The sequence below is a fragment of the Lissotriton vulgaris genome, chromosome 7 (genome assembly GCF_964263255.1).
Source record: "Lissotriton vulgaris chromosome 7, aLisVul1.2, whole genome shotgun sequence".
In the NCBI taxonomy this organism is placed as follows: domain Eukaryota; kingdom Metazoa; phylum Chordata; class Amphibia; order Caudata; family Salamandridae; genus Lissotriton; species Lissotriton vulgaris.
In genome coordinates, this window is record NC_141695.1 from 1,615,156,050 (window position 1) to 1,615,178,288 (window position 22,239).

The 22,239-nt window shown below is 46.0% G+C and overlaps 1 protein-coding gene across 1 annotated transcript in view; it reads right to left on the reverse strand.

Moving 5' to 3' along the window:
• CDH22 (cadherin 22) overlaps nt 1–22,239 on the reverse strand; it is a 1,063,019-nt gene that overhangs the window by 622,545 nt on the left and 418,235 nt on the right. The window contains exon 3 of the mRNA XM_086932547.1: nt 6,751–6,870. Coding sequence (XP_086788673.1) covers nt 6,751–6,870 — 120 coding nt within the window. The remainder of the gene's footprint in view (nt 1–6,750; nt 6,871–22,239) is intronic.

Genomic DNA, 22,239 nt, shown 5'->3' on the forward strand with positions numbered 1-22,239 from the left:
TACTCATCTGTTCTGCCTTTGTCTAATAACCTGTCTCAACTGCATGTCTGAGATCTCTCTCCTTGTCTGCCTCATTTGTTGTGTGATCGCCTGTCTATTCTGCCTACAACAGTGGTCTCAAATCTCCCTTTCCATCTGTCTGTCTAATATATTGCCTGCTCGCCTGTCATTTCTTCATCTATGGTCGGCTGTTTCCTTCGATCTGTCTCTCTTTCTGTGACTTTCGCATTTTGTAGACTTCATCAGTCTCTAGCCTGTCTGAACACTGCTCTCTTTCGATCTCTCCTCTCCTTCTGATTGTCTCATATCCTGACTGATCAACTTTCTCTTTCACTTGTCTGTCTGCTGCCTCCTTAGATCCATCTCTCCTTCTCTCTGTCTTGCATTCTTCCACGTCACCAGTGTCTACAACCTGTCTGATCATTGGTCTCCTTCTGTCTGCATCTTGTAATTGGATCATATTCTGTCTGATTGCCTGTCTCTTCTGTCTGGCTCTGCTTCCATTTCTTTGATCGGCTCTGTCTATACAGCCTGTCTGATCTCTCTCCCCATGCCTGTGTTGTATATTGTATGATCTCAGTGCTTAATTTGTAAAAACATAAGTGCCACAGCCCTCATCTGCAGATGGCTACGGTTTGCACTACCCGTTGCCCCTGCCAGCACTGCTAGTGACAGTACCAACACAAATACTAACCATCACACTCCTACAAGTGTGACAATACAGACTCTTCCGGGCCCCCAAAGAGATAAGAATGGCTTTGGTGACAGATATTAGTCATTTTTAATGTATAATGAACTAAAAAATACATTTTGTTGTGCTCATCTCCAAATAACACAGACAGCACCACCATGTGGCAGAGAGCCATAAGTGCTGTTGTTGACAATTAAGTGCTGAGGCTGAGCACCAGAAACCACAGGCTCAAATTAAGCACAGACCAGCTGGCTTTTCTGCCTCTTTAGCCAGCTGTCTCATCTGTTCTGTGATTGTCTTGCTCTCTATGTGTCGATCACCGGTCTCTACTGCCTATCTGATCACCTGTATCCTTTCCTCTACCTCTCCTTCTGTTCGTCTCCCGTTAAGTTAGATTACCTATCTCATCTGTCTTGCTGCCTACCTATCTCTTCTCCCATCCAAATGATCACCTAACTTTGACACCTGTCTGATCTGTCCCCTCCTGTCTGCCTTGTGTACGTGTGAAATACACACAATTGATGGACGGAATGCAGAACATATCAAAACATGCACCCCCAGTCAAGAGATCTGGGTTAAATCCTTCATTCTTTTGCTCACCAGGCCACCCCTGTTTAGGCCTGGCCATATGCTAATAAGTCTTGACCCTGTGCCTCATGGGAACAGTCCAGCCCGAACAGCTAAGCCAGGCCCTCCCTGGACCGTAAACAAGCATCCTAGGACCGATTTTAGGGTTTCACCCTCTTCAGCCAGGATAGCTTGATTCCAGTGGCACAGTGAGCCCAGGACCCACGTCTGGGCATACCTGGCACACTTAGGGCGAGAAAGCAAAAGACACACAATTGATGGACGGAATGCAGAACAATTCAAAACATTCACCCCCAGTCAATGTGTATGACATTGTTCTGCATTTTGTCCATCAATAGTTCTTTTTGCATTTGTCACCCCGAGTGTGACTGGTATGCTCAGACGTGGGTCTCATGCTCGCTATGCCACTGGAATCAAGCTATCCTGGCTGAAGTGGGGTGAAACCCTGAAACCGGTCCTAGGATGCTTGTTTTGAGTCCAGGAAGAACCTGGCCTTGCAGTTCAGGTTGGACTGTTGCAATTGGGCGCAGGGTCAAGACTGATTTGCATATGGCTGGGTCCAAACTGGAATGGCATGGTGAGCAAAAAAATGGATTTAGGCCCAGATTTCTGTACTGGGGTGAATGTATGACATTGTTCTGCATTCTGTCGATCAATAGTTCTTTTTGCATTTGTATGCTGTGTGATCACCTGTCTGTTCCTCCTGTCTGATCAATTATTTCCTATCTCGCTCTCCTTCTGCTTGTCTCACATTCTGTCAGGTCACCTGTCAGGTCACCTGTCTCTCTTTCTAGATGTCTCTTCGACACTATAACCACGGGTTTCCCTCCATCCTTCTGGCACCAGTCTCTGACGCACTAGTCGGACCCACTATGGACCCGATTCAAAAAGATTTTGCTGCGATTCAATCATCGCGTGCTCATGAATTCAAATACTCAAGAGTACGCAGGGCTTTAAGTGGGATGAAAAAACTGGAGGGTCTCTCAAAGGGGTGTGGCCAATGTAATTAAGGGCGTGGTTTAACATATAAGCTGAAAATCTGCGCTGAGCATAGTGTGCCGCCCGACTGTTTCTGTCATTGCATCCAGATATGTGATACAACAAGTAACATCATACCTACAAGTCAGGACTATTGGAAAACAATGGTTGCCAGGACACAAAACAGAGCCCGATAGAGACCCGTCTCGAGACCCCCTTTAAAAAACTGCCGGTGCTCAGACCCGGTGAGACCAGGCTCACTTAAAGCCCTGAGAGAACGCCTGACTTACTCCTGAAATTCACGACTAAGGTAGGAGTACTACCTGTCTTTGCGAGGCAGGATCCTTGTGTTTTCCCCGCATCTCTTCTCCTGTCAGACGCCCCCCTCTCCCTCCCATTCCATCCTAGCTCCCGGAAGTCCTCACTCCTTTACTCCCCCCTGTGCTACCACTTCTAGGTGAACTCCAGGGGCAGAACACCGAAAAACCAACCTCTCCAGAGCGACCCTCGGGACAACATTAAAGCATCTTATGCTCCAAAAAAAATTGCTCTCTTAAGGTGAACAAAACGATCATGTTGGCAGTATGAGATGTCAGGAGGGAAAGGTCTCCTCTCGAGCAGGCAGCCGCGCGCTGAGAGCCGCTCCGACAGCAGCTATTTTCGTGAAAACAATTGGAATATTTTATGTGGATTACCGAGAATCGCATTATCCACTCCAGGTCTCTGCTCTCGCAGGGAGCCGCTGATGGGCGCTGCTGGGGGCCCGAGGGGAAGCTTAAAAGGCACGTGTTGATGTAGCCCAGTTTCGAAAACTCGTGTCACGTGGCCCTCTCCGCATGCCGTCGGCACGTCACTGCTCCCAGGTGCTTTTCAGCAGGAAAATGAGAAGTATTAATAACAATGTGTTTTTTCTATACTGCTTCAGCAACTTTTCTCCCGTTTCTTAGTGCTGTAAATTACAGGTGTTGTTAAGGGGTCCCTAGCAGGTGGAAGAGATGGGAGGATTAGTTTTGTGTGCGTTGGTATTAATATAGCTCATCCCTAGCTGCTGTTTAATCAACCTCTCCACCTTCACAAAGTCTTGTGGCATTGTTCGAGACAGTGTTTGAGGGGGGGGGGGGGGTTCGAGGGCGATTTCTACTAAAAATTTCGGGGGGGAGCTAATTCTTCCAGCAATATGCAGAGTGGAGATGCAGGGGCTCTAACGAGGTATGAACACACAGCAAAGCCTCGTAAGCATGTAAATGGTCTTTTAACCCCTTCGCCGCGGGGGTAATTCCCCCATGGCGCAGGGGTGCGCGGCACCCCGGTGCTCGTGACGAGCCCAGCTCATCATGAGGCACAGTGGAGCTGTGCCTCATGACGAGCTGGGCTCGTCACGACTCCGCCCACTGATTGATTCTCCCGCACAGGCGGGGAATCAATTGCACGTGGGAGTGCCGCGACCGTTATGACGAGCTGAGCTCGTCATGAGCACAGTTCCACTGTGCCTCATGACAAGCTGGGCTCGTCATAAGCATGGAAGGGGTTAAAGACATGTGACGTACTCGGGTGCGGCTGTGTGTTGCCCGGGAAGCTGTCTCAGCCCATGCTGACACACACAATGGGGGGGGAGGCTGAAGCTCTTTGAGCCCAATGGGCGTTTCACGCCTGTCCAGTGGGGTTTTACACATTTGCACCACACACATTTTTTATTACACAATTACATTTTGCATTTTACTCCTTTATAGTAAGTACAGTGGGGTTAAAGGCCTTAGAGTTAGATGTACGACCTTAAATCGACTGCTATGCCCCGCTTTATTTGCATTAAGTGTCAGCACTGTGATTACACGGAGAGAGCATTCTCCGCCTCCACCTGCGCAAACCTCTGACTTGGCCGTTCATCACCTATGGTCCACCATGCCATAGGCCCTGTCATCCATCCCAGTTGAGGGAGTGACAACTGGCAATCACTTACCACCCCCGTGTCCATGATGAGAGGCATGTCAGACATGGTAAGCAAAAAATGGAATAGCCCCCACGTGCAGGGATATAACTCAATAGTTGTCAGGGCAATTTGTTCTTTCTTTAGAGGGGATAACAGTGGCACAGCTAGACCTTTTGCAGCCTGTGGCAGCCCCTGCATTTGACGCCCCGCGCTGCCTGCAAGTAAGCACGGGGAGGTGCTAGCGGTCCCTGCGTTTGACGCGACAGCCGCAGGTAAGTGGGGGGGAGCCGCCACCCCTAAACTTGTGCTGCCTGTGGTGGACCCCCCCCCCTTTCTACGCCACTGAAGTATAAACTCCTGCTTCGTGTGAATATTTTCACTGAACAAAAGGGCTTGGTGAGTTTGCCCCTTTAGCAAGCCTTCAGAGCTCCGAGGAGACCAGCAGCTCCCTTCACCACACAGAGCTCCCTGTCAGCCAGCCAGAAGGCTCTAAAAAGCATTTTAATGCAATAAGTCTCACTTTTGTGAGCGTTTAAGCGATTGGCAATGTAAATTACAATGTCTTTTATTTATGTGTTTTAAACCAAAGACATATATATATATAAAAGGCATTGTTATGTTTAATGCCAATAGTATAAACTCTCTCAAATGTTAGAGCACTTTAATGTTGGCCACACTCATTTATTTAGACGTGGCTCAAGGTATTCAGGTTAAAGTGAGCAGCGTCTAAACATGGGGCACCGACAATATTAAAGTGAAAGCGCATATGGTGCGCTTTCACTCAAAGTAAAAGTACATTAATTAAGAAACATTGCGCACAGCCGCGGAAGTGAAAGTGGCCCTTGCTGTTAATTAACCAAATAAATAAGAGCGCCCACTAATATGAAAGAGGCGGCCTGTAAAATATTGAATTAAATAAGCACGGCCGCTAAACTGAAAGCAGACAGCGCCGTAAATTAAATAAGCAAATAGGTGTGGCCGCTATAGTTAAAGCGGACCGCATAGTAATCTAAATAAATATAGTAGTAGGCGTGCTGCTATGTACTTAGTGGAATAGGGGAAGAGCATTAAGGAAAATAGTGCTCACCAACTTTTAAAGCAGAGCATGTAACAACACCAGTAAAAGGTGCAGTCCTTATGGGCGGTAACTGAAGGAGACACGGCTGTACCAAGGAGAGACTAAGAAGCCTCATAATGAATCAAAACCTAGCGTTCACGAAGGACAATGGCACAAGCCAATTATAAATATGGGTGGAGAGTGGGCGGGGCTTCTAGTGCATACCCTAATACATCATTCCTCGCAGAGCGAGGAGCGCATGCGCACTGCCTCCATGCTCGACCTAAAAAGGGCAGATGTTTCCCCATCAGGGCCCCTCTCCGTTGGACCATCCACCAAGACAGACATCCATCCAGGTTTCTATGAGCCCTTATGCGATTCTAGAATTGCTCAATTGTTCATCGTGTGCTCTGTTTTCATCAAGTGCTCAAGCTTGGGCGAAGCCCTCATTCCCCAGGTATGAAAGTCAGTTACAAAGCCCCTAGCTCACACACACCCCTCAATCACAGAATGCATCAGCCCTAAATGAACAGTTATTCGCCCTCAAGACCTTGATGCAACTGCCCAAACATGCCATTTGTCAGGTGAGGTGACTGTTAAGTCTCTCCCTGGAGCATTCTTACTTAACAAGCATTGGCAATGCCAATAGGTCTGGCTTTAAAGGAATGGTGTATGGTAACGTGAAGCATTGCAAGTAAATTGCATGGGAATAGAGATTCTTTCTGTGGAAGCAAAGAACTGTAATCTAATATTGGAGTACATTGAATGGTCAGGTGACAGTTGATTGCCAAGCCAGACCTAAACATCCATGTAGGTTAATGACTGCCCTCCGCCTATCTGTGCTGCAGTCGGAGAAAAACAGCATAAATTATCTAGTTATCTAAGACACTTTAATAGCATTACAATGTCATGTGTGTGCCCATGAAAGCTCCAGCCCGGGCAGCTGGATTAATAAGCGAAATGATCACAGCTGTGTGGAGGGCAATCACTTTTTTTGTGGAAACGCACAGTTTTTGCCCAATTAAAACATGTACCTCTGGCTGCCAACAAGTGGGCGGGGCCAAAGCCCCTCGCCTGGTGAGTCTCACATAATTGACTGGTAGCAGCTGTGCTGTCAAGCCAGACCATAATGAAGTTAGGGGAGTCTTTACTACAATTGTAAAAAAATAATACTATGATGATATGGTAGTGGGTGGGGGGAGGGAGGGGCAAGCCAAGGAATGATGTCACAGATAGGACTTCAAGGAAAAAAGCAATGATCTGAAATTTGGAAGCAATCTTGAATTGTCACTTTTTGAAGAAGACTTTTGTGCCTGGCGGACCATCTTGGATTATTGTCTGTCATGTCAACACCATTCAGAATAGCCAAAAGCACTCTGAACTACAGGAAAGTATATTAACTTTTCAAGACGTGTCAAATGCTGCAAGGCAGATACACTAAGACCATACACGTTTCGCAAGAGGAACTCGAAGCGTGTTCAAAAGAAGGTCAACCTCTCAAGATCTTACCTGTTTTACTGTCCACGGAGAAGTGTTGCTCCCCTTCCAAGACACTGTACACCACCCTAGCGCTGCTGCCATACATAGGGTCATCCGCATCCGAAGCAGTCACTTGCATTACCGATGTACCTATACCAGCATAAGGGAAGGCAGGGAACAAAAAAAACAGAGGGTTGGTTACATAGATCCTTACCATAGTATCTTCTTAATCAAGAACCCTTTAAATGTCCACCTGTAATTAGAGTTACAGTGTAGGCAACAAGAAGGTTTCTGTGTTCCCTGCATACATTAAAAGCACATCTTTTTTAAAGTACATGTATTGCTTTCACATCTTAATTACATAAACTTAGTTCTACATTGAGTAACTGCTGTATTGGGGTGTGGGTCCAGTGTACGGGTTCTTTGCAGAGTACATATTTCCCTAGGTCCGGGTGGAATTTCAATTATGCTACATATTTTGCACAACTTCATGAATTTAACTTTATGCTTTTTGCATGAAATTCCGCATAATTATACTGTTATGCCACCTAGCAATAGTACGGTCTCTCAGGTGAAAAACCCTATTGTGGGAGAACTGAAACAACGCGAATGGACAGAACGCAAGAAGTTTATGTTCACAACCCCTGTGTTTTTTTGCACCATTTGTAAGTGCAAAGTACATCTTATCATCAATTCTGGATGTGAGCCTGCACTTTGCACTGAAAATTATCCCCAAAATGCCAGATGTGTGTATCGCAAAATACCACATAATTTTTCTGAGATTTTGCATAATTATGCAAAAGGAAATTAAGAAAAGTACACAACCCCCCAGTTTTCTCATCATTGTTGCCTTCAGTACATGGCCTTTGAATAGAGATTGTTGAATGCTCGGCACCTGATTTTCCATTTGTTTATTTACAAAATGATACAAGTTGGTGCTGTGCGATATACAACTCTTTCAGAAGTACTACTGAGATATTGTATGAAATGCACTTCTATGGTATGTAAAGGTTTATCCTATAGGCGATTAAAAAGCGTGTGACGGCTGCGGCGGATGCACTAAGGGTTAAAAAAAGAAGGATTTTCCATTGCTTTCCCAATGCACAGGGGCTGGTATTTGTGCAGCCCGCATAGAGATCAATGAATAATGTACTCTACATGATGGCTTGTGATGGAGACTGGCTCTATTTTCTATATCTCTGATGGGAAGTTGGCTTTATTAACTTGCAGTGGCTGTTTTGTTTTATTTTATGTTGTGTTTGTAAATTGCTTGTAATGATGCATCGAATTGCCTTGAGTGTCTGGTTCTATTTGTTGATTTACAATTGTTTCTCTTTATTCGTGTGTGATTTGTGCTATGTCTGTGCCTGCGTCTTGATGGTAAATGAGTGACTGCATCTGTTTATCAGTGCATGATGCACAGTTGTCTCGGATGGTCGGTTTGTGATAAGTGATTCGCTTTGTTTCCCGTGGTGTGATGAGTGACTGACTCTGCTTTTTATGTTGTATGGGCGGTTGCTTCTTATCTTGATGCATGATGCATGGTTTGCTCTCTTTGTTAATGTGGGATGCAAGGGTTAGCTCTGCTTCCTGATACTGGTAGACTAACACGTTCTGTTTGTTGATCAGTATTTGTGGTTGCTTCTGTTGCATATTGAGGAGTGGTTAAAATGTTTCTTGGTTTTGCTTAGACTTTATGTTCTGTATTTTGTTGTATGATACGGGGCAAGTTCATAACCGGCATGCAATGTGTGTTTAGATCTTTTACATCATTTGAGATGAGTGACTTATACATATTTGTTGATGAATGATTCAGGTTTGTTTATGTTTGCTGGAGTGTGAAGAGCGTCTGGCTCAGTTTCTTGAAGTGAGATAAGTTTGTTGCAATTGGTGTCATGTTCTACTTTTTGATGTGATATAAATGACTTTTGTTTTTGGTGAGTAAGTGCCCTAGATTTATGCCATGTGATTAGCGGCTTATTTTGTCTCTTGATTCATAACGAGAAACTGATTTTCTCTGATCGTGTGATAACTTGTTGTTATTGTGCTGTGTGGGGATTGCTTGTTTATTTATTGGGCAGGTGTGATGGGTGACTGGGTCTATCTTGATTGTACAGAGAGTGGCTGATGCTTCATGTGTAATGGGGATGGTCCTGTCTGATGAACTGTTTAGTGGATGGTGCCGGTTATTGTTTTGGAAGCGTGTGCCAGTGTCTCTTTTTAATGGGTCCTGATTAGTAATAAGGTTAATTGATTGTGAGACAAATGGCTGGTTGGGTAATTGATGTGTGCTGAGTGGCTGGTTCTATTTGTTTGTATGCGGAAGTGGTTGCCTCTTTATGGTAAAGTCCAAATACACGTTGATTCCATTTGTTGTTGCTTAATGTGAGTAGGTTGCATTTGATGATCCAACCTGAGTTCTTGACTTGATTATGATTGTGAATTCAGATGAATCACTAGTTGTGTTCAACGAGTGAATGAATCCATTGTTGTAATGTACAGTTAACATCTGGTTCTGTTTGCTTACTGTATGGGCAATGGTCGGTTCTGTTGGTTGATGAGTGGTTGCATTATTCGATATGTACTGCGTGATATGTGGAACAGTAGTATTTCCCAGAATCAGTTGGCCACATTCAACCACAATCAACATTGTTTGTACTTTACATACACCTAAGTGCCAACGTGTTTGTTTGTTTGTCTGTCTGTCTACCTTTCTATCTATCTATCTATCTATCTATCTATCTATCTATCTATCTATCTATCTATCTATCTATCTATCTATCTATCTATCTATCTATCTATCTATCTATCTATCTACCTACCTACCTACCTACCTACCTACCTGCCTGCCTGCCTGCCTGCCTGCCTGCCTGCCTGCCTGCCTGCCTGCCCCGCCAGTCAGTAAGTCTGTCTTTCTGTCTGCCTGCCTACCTGCCTACCTGCCCATCCGTCTGTCCGTCTGTCTGCCTGTCTGTCTGTCTATCTATATATCTATCTATCAATATCTGTCTGTCTGTCTATCTATCTATCTACCTATATATCTAACTATCTATATCTGTCTGTCTGTCTATTTATCTATCTATCTATCTATCTATCTATCTATCTATCTATCTATCTATCTATCTATCTATCTATCTATCTATCTATCTATCTATCTATCTATCTATCTATCTATCTATCTATCTATCTATCTATCTATCTATCTATCTATCTGTCTGTCTGTCTGTCTGTCTGTCTATCTATCTATCTATCTATCTGCCTATCTGCCTATCTGCCTGCCCCGTCTGCCCCGCCAGCCCGTCTGTCCGTCCGTCTGTCTGTCTCTCTGTCCATCCGCCCGTCCACCTGGCCCGTCCGTCTTTCTACGTGTCAAATTACATGTGCACTATAAATAGTAAATATACCCTGTTTTCCTTTGACCTGTGTATATATCTGCCTGTCATTTCCATTGCCTCAATCTGTCTTCCGTTTTGCTTGTTCATCTCCTCAGCCATCCATCCATCCACGCCTCCCTTCTGAGCCCAGACTGCCTGCTCCTGTGCACATTCTCCCCACGTAGCAGGGCAGAGAGAGTATAAATTGGATAAAAGTCTATCAAACGTCTGCAATTAAGTTATTGATTTTCCCTGCTGCCTCATTAAGCAGGGTGCTCCACTCTGCCTGTTCCTGCCAGGGCTCTAATTTGACATCATGTTCAATTTGACGAAAGCCGGACCCGGGACGTGAGGGGACCAGGGGAAGGGGTCGGAGGGGAGGGGGAGGATGTACCAGCAGGTGAGAGGAGGGACGACGAGAAAAGGAACACTCCTGGGAGCCTGGAGGGGGAGCTGTGCCCGGCAGGATCTGCAGTGAGGAGAAGAGACAGGGCTAGGTGATGGAGTCATCCCTGATGGCACAGTTCCCTGGCACGTGCCCACAAAGCTATTTCCAGACGCTTATCAAGAGGAAGGGACAAAAGCTATAGGCTGAGAAGGATGAAGGACAGCCGCATCTCAACCTCAGAACAAAAAAATCAGCACCCAGGATCAGACTCAGGAAGCACTCAGACTGGAAGAAACGGACTACTGGTAAAATAAAGGCTCCAGGACACATACATCATGGGATACGTCAGTGCAATAGAACTAGAGAGGATGAGCTTGGAATTAGGGATCACTGACTGAATATCGGAAACAAAAATATTGCGTCAAAAATACAGGGGGACCAAAATACTGAGGAGGTAAATGCAAATGGATTTACTAGACTTAATTCCACATCTATGTCCCTTAAAGATGTGTGTGTGTGTGTGCGTGTGTGTGTGTGCGTGTGTGCGTGCGTGTGTGTGTGTGTGTGTACTGCCAAGGGACAAATTTGTGGAGTGGAGTACTATATAGTAAAACTTTGCTTACCTATCAATCAATCAATCAATCACTACATTTCTAAAGCGCTCTACATACCCGTGAGGGTCTCAAGGCGCGGGGGGGGTGGGGAGCTACTGATCGAAGAGCCAGGTCTTGAGACGTCTTCTGAAGGCCAGCAGGTCCTGAGTCTGTCGTACGCTGGTAGGGAGAGCGTTCCAGGTCTTGGCGGCGAGGTAGGAGAAGGATCTGCCGCCGACTGTGGTTTTTCGGATACGAGGAACTGTGGCGAGGGCGAGGTTGGCTTCACTATATTTTTGTCCACAATATTTTTTCTCTGATATTTTGTCTAAACTGCTTGAAACTAAACCTGGAAAGTGTTTTTGGGCAGAAAGTGAATAGAGCAGCAGTGAGAAAAATGTTCTGGGCAGGAATACAGTGGAAAGACACCAATACAACACAACTAGAATGGAAGAACCTGGACCTGCAGCAAGGAATTACTCCTGGGCATGAGGTGCATTCAACAGCAACAAAGAAATGGTTCTGCACATGAAGAGCTTGGAACAGCACCAAGGACATGCATTGGGACACGAGGGTCATGAAAGCACCAAGAAAATGCTTCTGGGCAGAGAAAAGCGAGAACAGCCTCAACTAAATGCTTCAGAGCAGTGCTTAATTTGAGCTTGTGGTTTCTGGTGCTCAGCACCGGCGCTTTTCATGAGCACCAGTTAAGGACACATGCATTTACGGGTAGGTTAAGTGATTTTCCCAGAATCCCAGGATATTGAGCTGAGACTTAAACCTCTGACCATTACGCCAAATCCTCTCCCCGCTTTCATGGTTAGCAGTTGGTTCTGTTTTAGGATACACAAACAGGAGAAACCGTCTGATGCAATCTACTTCCTGACGAGAGCCCCGGCACTTATGTTTTTTACAAATTAACCACTGAGGAAGAGTATGCAGCAGTAGAAATGAATTGCTCCTGAGCAGGAAGAGAGCTGAGCAGCATCCAGGAAATACTTGACAGCATGTACATCTGCTACCCCGGCATGGCATCAACACCCTTAAGACAGGATAATAGCGGTGTTAATCATGCCACTACAATCCAGCCCAGGGGCTTATACTACTGAGCTGAGTTAATTTGTGGGTACTCTCTGAGGACTTGTAGAAACTGCTTCCTTTCCACATGATATTCGGCATACAGGACTCAAAGCCAGAGTCCTACCCTGGGTGTTGCTGCTGTCAGGAAAAAAGCACCAAGGAAATACTTCTCAGTGGGGAAAGCATGGAACAGCATCAAAATAATTCTCCCACAGAGGAATAAAAACAAAAAATGTATGGTTGAAATGTATGTATGAATATCAAGCACTGCCATTAATCTGGGCTGCATTCCAGTCCATCATTTTTTACACACTGTGCGGCTTCAAACAAGGGCGAATCATGTGCAAATCACCCATCACTTTTAGTGCTGTGTAAATGAGTGTTTGTCTCTGTTTAGGGGGAGGGTTGCAGGGTGTAGGCAGGGGCTATTGGGCCTCAATCGTGTGGGTTGAGGATCAATCGCCTCTGATGCCCTGAGGTCCTTCCTACTATGGCTCTGCAGACGTAGCCAAGTGCAACCTCGTTTGCACTTGACTCAGTGGTAGAGATGGTCGGCTGCCACAGGCTTCTCAAGGAGGCAGTGTGGTGGTGCTCAAGCTGAGAGCTCAACAATCATACAACAACTCAATTAAAGAATGTCCAGTCCAGAGCTTATCTTTATAGAAAGAAAAGCAATTTTAACACACCTGAACGTAATACTACACACAAACAAAGTGCAATGTAGTGTGTCTGGGCGTATTCAGGCAGTGTTACACCTATCTGTGCATTCTCCCTAACTCCCTAGTGATCTAGGTTCATCCTTCCTCGTCTGGGTCTAAGCAGCCTCCCTGCTATGGGGTACAAGATAGCAGCATGATTAAAGCTCAGGTGCAGACTCTATCACTCCCATAACATGACATAACACGTATTTGTACAGAGCACTTTCACTCAAAGGTATCATCATAACAGATGTTTTTATTTTTACCTAACTTAATGGTACTCCCAAATAGGTGAGCTACTTTCTAACAGTTACATTTCACAGTTTTACCAGTCAGCGGTGAAATAGTCCCTTTGGATTGACTCTATTACTTGCCTCACACACACACCCTGTCAGGGAAGAGGTTGCATTTAAGCTGACAATTCTCATTGGTTTTCCTTAGAGTAAGACACCAGCCCTGGTTGCACAGCAATTTTCTGAACACACTGTGGGGCATTCCCTTCCTTGGCCATAGAAGGACTTGGACCTGGAACAACAAGAGGTGTTCAATTTTTATACAGCAAAATAAGACAGAGGAGGTATATCCACTGCCTGCCACTGTAGAACCTGTTTGAGGTAGCTTTCCTTTCAAGTATCCTTTCCAGACTGCTCTCCAGACATGGCTTTTGTAGGGTGATGCTTCCCAAAGCAGCGTGGCCTCCACCCTGGAGCACCCATAACAGAGGCACAAAGAGGTGTGAGGTTTCTGCATCTGGCTGTCATCAGCCAAACTGGAGTATTCAGGGAAAGACAAAAGGGCAGGCCTTTCTTAATGATTTCCTCACCTTGCACAGCAGAGTCTGCAGTCCCACCTCTGTCTCATAGCATCCACGAAATGTCAATTTTTTGGTATACTACTCAACAGCTCCTTACTAGGATATGGGCTAACTGGATTTCAAAAGGAGCCATGTTTCCGCACACTATTGACCAGCCTCCTCCCTCCGGCTTTAGTAATGTGAGCAATACACTTCCACTGTCTGGGCAAACAACTTTCACCTTCATATTTTTCAAAGATGAGAACCAGGGTACCCAAAATCCATCCAACAGGCCTCCATTACTATGGTTGACCGATACACACAAGGTATGTACCACTCAGGCCACATACATAAATGTGCTCATACAATAAGATGTTTTCACAGGGAACTTGTGATAATGCATATAAGAGCATAGCTTTGGATCTGGGAAACCAGGTTCGAGTCTCGGTGTCGGCTTAACATCCTGTGATTCTGTGCAAACCACTTAAACTCTTTGTGCCTACAAAAATCAATGTGTCCTTGAGTGATATAACTGGGGCTCATGTAAACGCTACAACAACTTTGGGTTGCAAAAACTGCAAAAAAGCGGAACTTGGCTTCCTCTCCAGTGACACAGATAAAAAGGCTTTTCGACAACTATGGATTCACAAAACTCAGTACACTGCCACCTCATGCTAAAACCGTAACAGGGACAGTAGTCCACTATGAGTAATAGAAGGGTATGTTTGGTGCACCCCTTATGGTCACAGGACAGGTAAAGGATAAGGCACAGTCCTAGGCTGCTGTGCAAAAGCTCTGTTAGCATGATAGAAGGGCAAAATAAAAAATCAGGGCACCGGATACATGTAGCTGGGCACTCAGGGCAAGGGGACATAACTGTACAGCATGCAGGGAACATGCCCTCAAAAACAGTGAGTCTACCTAAATAGGAAGGGTATGTCCAGATGTGAGTCCCGAGTTTCCTGTGCCAAAGAACTGAAGAGGCACCACATTGATGAAGCACAAGGAGGCAGAAACCAGTCTTGTTTTTTTTTTCTCCTGTTGAGAGTGGACATGGCATAGCAGAAAGAGAGGAACAACCCATTTTGGGGCAGTCAAGTCTTATTTGGTCACTGTCTGACAAGCTAGAATCAAGGGGTTAGATTGTGCCACAAAACAATTACTAGCCTAGCATCAATTCAACATTTCAATCCACCTTTATTTGTCCTGTACTGGAAAGTAACACGAAAAATGTCCCTTTCCTGTAAAAGGGGCAATAAAAAGTGCTCTTGGAGAGTGCTCCTGGACAGGAAGAATATGGAGAATCAATAAGGAAATGTTTAAAATGGTAAGACATACAGCAGTGGCAAGAGGAAACCTTTGGACTAGAAGAACATTAATGTTCAGAATCAAAATATATGGCTCGACGGAAAGAGCATTGTGCAGCACCAAAGGTATTTTAAACGTTTTAACAGCAAAATATGTGTATAAGTGCCACACAGAAATAAGTGTCGGGTGTCAAGGCATTGCTGCTGGCCCAGTGTGGAAGCTCAGGCAAGTCAAAGCTATTCTCTCAACCACAGTTATCCATCTGCAACAAGGTAATAACATTGGACTTACAGCAAATATGGAGGGTCTAATTTATGTTCCTGGTGACAGTGCCAAAAACTGATGAAAACTGTATTTGGGCCCACCGAAGCACTTGTTTCAATTTAGAACTGAGCACTAAGGGGCATAATATCAAGGGCTGTATCGCCGCTTTAACAGCACTTTTTGCCGCTAAAGCGGCGATATTTTTATCGCCCTATTAGCAAGCTGTCGCTGACAGCTGTTAGCGACAGTTTACTGGCAATAGCGCCCGTTTTTTTTGCCGCTTTGCATTTCAGCAATATTTATCGCTAATGACATGCAAAGTAGGCATTCCTCACTAAAAGTAAAGGGAAACAGTCGCAAACACAACTTCCCCCAATTATCAATGCCTGCGAAGCTATAATAAAAGTCTTGCTAACCGAGATTATCACTTGATTCTAACGCCTGATAAAAACTTGACTTAGCCATCTTGTCAATGGGGGGTGGATTGTTAGGTCAAGTACACACTTACCTATTAGCAAGCTTTTCATTAGCACAGTTAATTTAGGGCTGGTATTCTCATGCTATTTCTGGTTTTCGCCGCTATCACAGGATATTTATCTCCTTAGAGATAAGTGTTGCTAATACTGCTCTATCTCGGCGATGAAATCCAGCGATAGACGCGATAACAAAAATGCCGCAAACCTGGGTTAGCGATAATTATCGCTTCTTCTTGCTAATATGCCCCTAAGTGTTTTGGCCATTGTTTAGCGCTCCTGAATCCTCCTTCCAGCTTAGTATCGTGTACATGTGTGGACATAAAATAGGAAAAATGCAGAAATATTCAGCACCAAATTGACACAAATACCAATTACACATGTTATTCCCCATTTTTAAACAAGGCTGCAATTTATTTGGACAAACAACTTGGATAACACCCATATGAGAGATCTTATATGCCATACATTCTTATATATTATTCTTAATATTGCCAGGCATCTCGCTAATAATGTAATTGCAGGTTTCCCTTGTTCATTTTAAACTTTTATTTTCTTTCAAGCCAAACCAAGAACATAACCTATATAACAGCTCCCAGGCGCTGGTGAGTCCAGTTAGGCGACACACAGTCCTGTTAGAAGGGGTGGGGAGGTCTTCCTGATGAAGCATGCCTCCATACCTGTGTGAGGGTTCTTCTAAAAAAAATACATTTGATACTTATTAACATTGATGTTATGCTATATACATTCCGAGTTGAATGTTGTTTTCATCAGATTCCTAGGTGTAGTGGTTACGGTTTAGAAGGCTGTATGGGCGTAGATTTTACACTCTAATTTCATCGTGGATTGAATAATATGGCCCACATGGATCTTTTCACCCTGGGCTGGCCAACTTCAAGGCCAATGACACAACATGGTATATTGATTGTCTGCGGTAGCCAGCTGAGCTGGATTTTATAACAAGCACAAATACGACTACACTCTCTCTCCTTCTCTCAGAGGGAAGGCCGGGAGAAAGAACACAATACGCAAAACCCCACACTCTTTCCTCAATTGAACTATGCACCAAAACAAATACAAACAAGTATGAAATGGTACCAGGCAATATACCTTCCGCTAAAAACTGCTTTCAGGGGGAAGTGTCCAAGATGGCGGCCTGACGAGACATGTCTTTCCGTCACTATGTCACCTGCTGATCCCGGGGGCCTTCCAGCTGCCCCGTCATCGCTTGAGTCCTGAGGTGCAGCGGCAGAGAGAGGAATCGGGCCCAGCACTCAGAGGCGGGAGACAGTGACAGCTTTCTGGTTGTGCCGCGAGGAGCAGTGGGAGACAGCCACATGGAACAGCTATGCTCAGTGGTGACTGTAGGAGGCCAGTCGTTGCTCCTCCCTGACCAAGGACCGGAGGCAGCATGAGGGACGGATAGGCAGTGTCCGCTGATGTGTATCGTGCCGGGGTGGTGCTGTGACCACTATTTACATGGGGCCATCAGTGACAGGCACATAGACAAGAGCTGGAAGCCTGCTTCTCGAGGCCTCTACGCCAGGCTTGTGCCTACTTGCAGGAGAGCCTCTCTCCCCTGGCACTTCCTTCTTGCCTTTCCTGAGGACTTGTCTAGTGGTCGGAGGACCCCGCACCACTGCTCTGATCCCTGTGCTCTATGGTGTTTTTGGAGGCCATCCTCCCCCACACAGTACAATGGTCGCAAAGACATGCGCTAGGCCCATTGTGGACTGAGGACACTGCAAAGGACTGGAGTGCCTCTTATTCTCTATAGTGGGAGTTAAAGAAAGGGGTCAGTGACCTGTCTCCTTCAACACTATGATAGCACCTCCACACAGCCCAAGATGAAGGGATACGGCTATCTACCGGGGACATTGAATACCCGCCCTGGCTCTCCCCTCATGGATGGGAGAGTGACCTAGGGTTACGGAACTGAGCTGCTTGCTGTGGAAGAATTCCTGCTGAGCCTCTCAACGCAGGCGTGGCACTGGTGAGAGTTCTTCGGTGCTTGCAAAGCAGGGCTCACAATCAATTACAGCTTCCGTGCTTGGGTTCAGTTGGCTGTGGCCCCAGTTTGATGTGTGTGCTGGCAGCACCAGAAAGTAAGGAGAGATCCTCTAAGGGGATGCTTACCTGACTGGCCAGAGGCTCAACCGTGGAGGGACCTTCTCCTTAACATCTGAAGCACGTTACAGGCAAAAATGACGGTGAGGGACCAGTGACGAGATTCTTCCTGGAGGAGCTGTTCGTCTCCCTCCGAGACAATCTTCAGATGGTGAAAAGAGACCTTTCTCAGAACTTGAAAGACATCTGCTGTGACCTGATGGAGGTGGGGGACAGAGTATCAATCTCCTGATGGAGGTGGGGGACCGAGTATCAATCTTTGAAGACCATGAATCCAATTGGGACGAGGAACTTGAGCAGCTTCAGTAGGAAGTGCTATGTCTCCATGACCAACAGCTTGACCTGCAGGCCCATATGGAGGATTTGGAGAACCACTCGTGAAGGAATAATATCTGTATCATAGGAGCACCAGCCAAGGCTTAAGGTACAGATATTGAAGGAAATGTGAGGGCTTTGTTTCTCCAGATCCTTGACGCACCAGTTGAAACAGAGGTACAACTTGATAGAGTCCACAGCATGGGTCGACCATGACAGAAGAGCGCCTACCCCACTGACATTCTGGTATGTGCTTATGATTTCCAACATAAAGTTACATTCCTCTGCAAAGCCAGTGACATTTTTCCATTGTAGTTTCATGGGCATAAGCTGGCACTGTTTCAAGATTTTTTGCCCCTAACCCTAAAGAAACTCCTAGTCTGCTGTCCACTGATGACCTTGACTGGGACATCATTTGGTCTGATTTTCTGATGGAAAGGGAAAGTTCATCAGCTGCGATCCATACCAGAGGCCTACTGCCTGCTAAATATCATGCAAACAGAGGAGGTGAGTCCACTGAAGAATACCTGTGATAGGAAAAAACATAAATGCCTCCACTTGCATAGACACTCGGCCTCCCCTAAAGATCTGAGCCTGAATCGAGAGACCATGGACATGGAGGGAACCCGGACCAGCTGGAAGCGACATCTGATGCACCAGGTCCGGCACCAGGTCCTGATGATCTTCTACATTGGCAACATGGGGGTGGCTCCTGGAGTGAGGGATTGGGGTGGGAGTCCCATCTGTGAGGATTTGGAGGTACTCTAAATGGCGCCCTTACCTGGGATTCCTTCTGGACACTTCTTGCCCGGGCCAGTGACTTGCATTCTAATGGGCATGAGTTCATTCATAGTTTCCATTTGGGTTTTTTGTTGAGGGAGTGCTCACATTTCACATGGGTTCACTATGCTTTAGGTTCCCAAACACATGTACCTTTTTCAAGCACATTTTGGCTTCACTGGCGAGGGGTTGGTTGTGTGACCTAGTCAGCTGTTGATGTGTCATATCACCCTCCCTTCTCCACATGATAAGTTGAAGGTCATCACCCTCAATGTAAAGGGTCTTAACAACCTGAACAATGACAAAGTGATTCTGTCTTACCTAGAGTAGGCAGAGGCTGACCTCTGTCTCCTTCAAGAAGTGCATTTGGTACCTGGGGACTGACACAGGCTCAAATCTTGAGTCTTCCTGCAACAGGTTTTTATTACACTGTCACCAAAACAGTGGGGGTGGCTATTTTAGTCTCCCCCTCATTTCGAGGCACAGTGGGCTCTAAACACATCTGATCTGCTAACAGTTGCTCCTTTATAAAGGAGCAGAAATGGGTGACTGATAGCATGGATGTGTTTGGGGAACCTTACCTTTACATTAGCCTCTCTCTACGCTCCCAATGACAGGCAGTGAATGAGGTGATGGCCTACCAAGACTGTTTGGTTTTGCTTGAGTAGGACCTTAACTTTGTCTTCAGTAACAACTTGGACAGATCTTCCCAACACTAAAGTGCACACTGCAGCGTTCCAGGGAGGGGCCCACTGGTTAGAGAAGAAGAGTATTCTGGACATCTGAAGGAACAAATATCTCCAAGTACGGGATTTCACATTTTGCTCTCATGCACATCAGGCGTAACCACGCCTTGACTATTTTTTGGAACTTGCGAAATCTGGGCATTGGTAGAGATGACTGTGATTGAGCTAAGATCCCTGTCTGGCCATGCAGCGGTGTCTCTCACCCTTGGGGTGCCCATTACACAGCGAGTCCTCCACCTGTGGTGATTGAGAAAGAGTCTATGCAGAGACCTGAAACAGTGCACCACATTACACAAGCAATCCTGTTGTATTAAACAACACCACTGATAGTTTCTGTGGGAGACCCTAAGGGTGGTTTTCCTGTGGAATATTGATTGCCATAAGAAAGACCTGGAAATGGAAGTGAAGGCGCTGGAACTCTTTCATAAGTGCACTGGGTCTCCCTGCGTCTGGTACAAACAGGAAGCAGCGCACATGTAATTCAATGAGTTAGACTCCGATAATGTTGAATACGCTCTACTCCAATTGCGACACTCCTTCTACTTTGGGGGGGACAAGTGAGGTCAGTTGTTAGTCAATAAACTCGGCTAAACAACAGGCTGCAATGTTGGACGCTATCCTGACTCCGATCATACAGATATCGCGGGAGAAGGTCCCATTGTGGCAGCCTTCTGGGATTACTATGAGACACTTTATTCAGCACTAGTCCTCCGTCGGATGATACGCCCACATATCTTTGACGGTTGCGCACCCCCAACTGACGCCTGTGCTAGCCGACACTTTAGACCAGCCAATTCGAGTGGAGTAAGGAATCTCGACCATTGCTAAGCAGAAGCCCTTAAAGTCCCTGGACCCTAATGGCTTTCCCACTCTTTTTTATAAAACATTCTGTACTACCCTTGCCCCAGTTCTAAATAGGCTTTTTAACTCCTTGGGTGGGTCAGGAACTATGCCGCCCTTGAAGTTGGAAGGATCCATTGTTGTTATCCCCAAGCCAGGGTAGGACAAGAAACAATGTGGGTCATACCACCACATATCCCTTCTCAACATGGATATTAAGCTGTTCACTAGTATTCTTGTGGCGCAACAAGTTTGGTGGATCCGGACCGGGTTGGGTTTGTTCCCTATCGTCAATAAAGCAACAATACCAAAAGGATCCTTCATCAGATTGACAAGGCTAAGCACTGCTGGAGGGAGATCATGTGCCTGGCAATTGATGCACAGAAAATATTTGATCAGGTGCATTGGCCCTACTTGAAGGCGATGCTTCTACACCTTGGCTTCGGGAAGAGTTTCACTCTTGGATTCTTGGTAACTACCGGGAAACTGCAGGCAATGGTGCGAGTCAACTGTTGGACCTTCCCTACTTGCAGGAGAAAGCGGCTCGGGTGCCTGTTGTCATTCCTGCTGTTGGTTCTATATGTGGAGCCCATGGCCCAGAGCGTGTGCAATAACCCGAACATAACCGGGGTATGCTTTATGGGGAGGAACACTCTATGCTGATGATGTGATAGTTGCACTAGTTGACCCTTTAAGGGCATTACTGGCCTTTTTGGTGGAGATTGAGAAATTTGGGAAACTGCAAGCTTTCAGATTAACCTCACTAAGTCGAAAGCCCTCAACCTCTTGGCGGCACCGGCTATGACCGTGTCACTAACTACCCAATACCCGTCGCAGTGGTCGTTCACCTCAATCCCTTACTTTGGGGTCCACTGACCCCAATGGTGAAAGCAATGGCAACTATTAATTACCAGACTGTGCTCAACAGTCTTGGAGGGATCCAGCCAAATGGAAGCATTATTGTTTTTCCTGGCTTGAACAGGTGACAGCATTAACCCGTTAAGCGCGCTGCAAATTCCGCCCCAGTGCGGACGTTCCATTGCCCGGGCGGAATCGGCACGTTCAGCGGACGTGCGCAGCACTAGCGAGGTAGTGCACGCGACGTCCGCCGAACGTTCGCAGCACTTAACGGGTTAAAGATAACCATCATGTTTTTGTTTCATGAATTTCCGTTAGAGCCCCCCCTTGGGTATGCTTCAGCCCTTGCAAGGAGAACAAAAGCATTTTGTCTTGGCAGAGAGAAACCAAGCATGAGCCGGGACCAAAGTATAGCTCGACGCAGGAAGGGGGTGTGGGGGTTCCAAATCTCCTACATTACTATCAGGTGGCACAGCTTCGCTACTTAGTGGAATGAAGCGGCAAAAAATTGGAGAAACGTTGGCTATTCCTGGATAGAGCGCTGGCGAGTGAGCACCTTTGAAAAGTTCCATTTGCACAACATGGCAAGAGAGGGACCTGGTGGCTACTTGAAAGGCCCTGTTGTTCCCATACCTGCTGACTCCCTATCGTAGGCAACACAAACTTCATGCCAGGGTTGGGACATAACTCCTTTCTGGCATTACGAATGGAGGGATTCAGGTCTATCGGTCGCCTATCTGACACAGCGGGCCTAGTCTTGTTTGAGAAGCTTCACATCACTTTGAACTGCTAGAGATTGAGAGGTTGTGTTACCTTCCCGTATGCCATGGGTCACCCAACCAGACATCCACATAGGAGCACAGCTCATGCTTAAACCTTGTG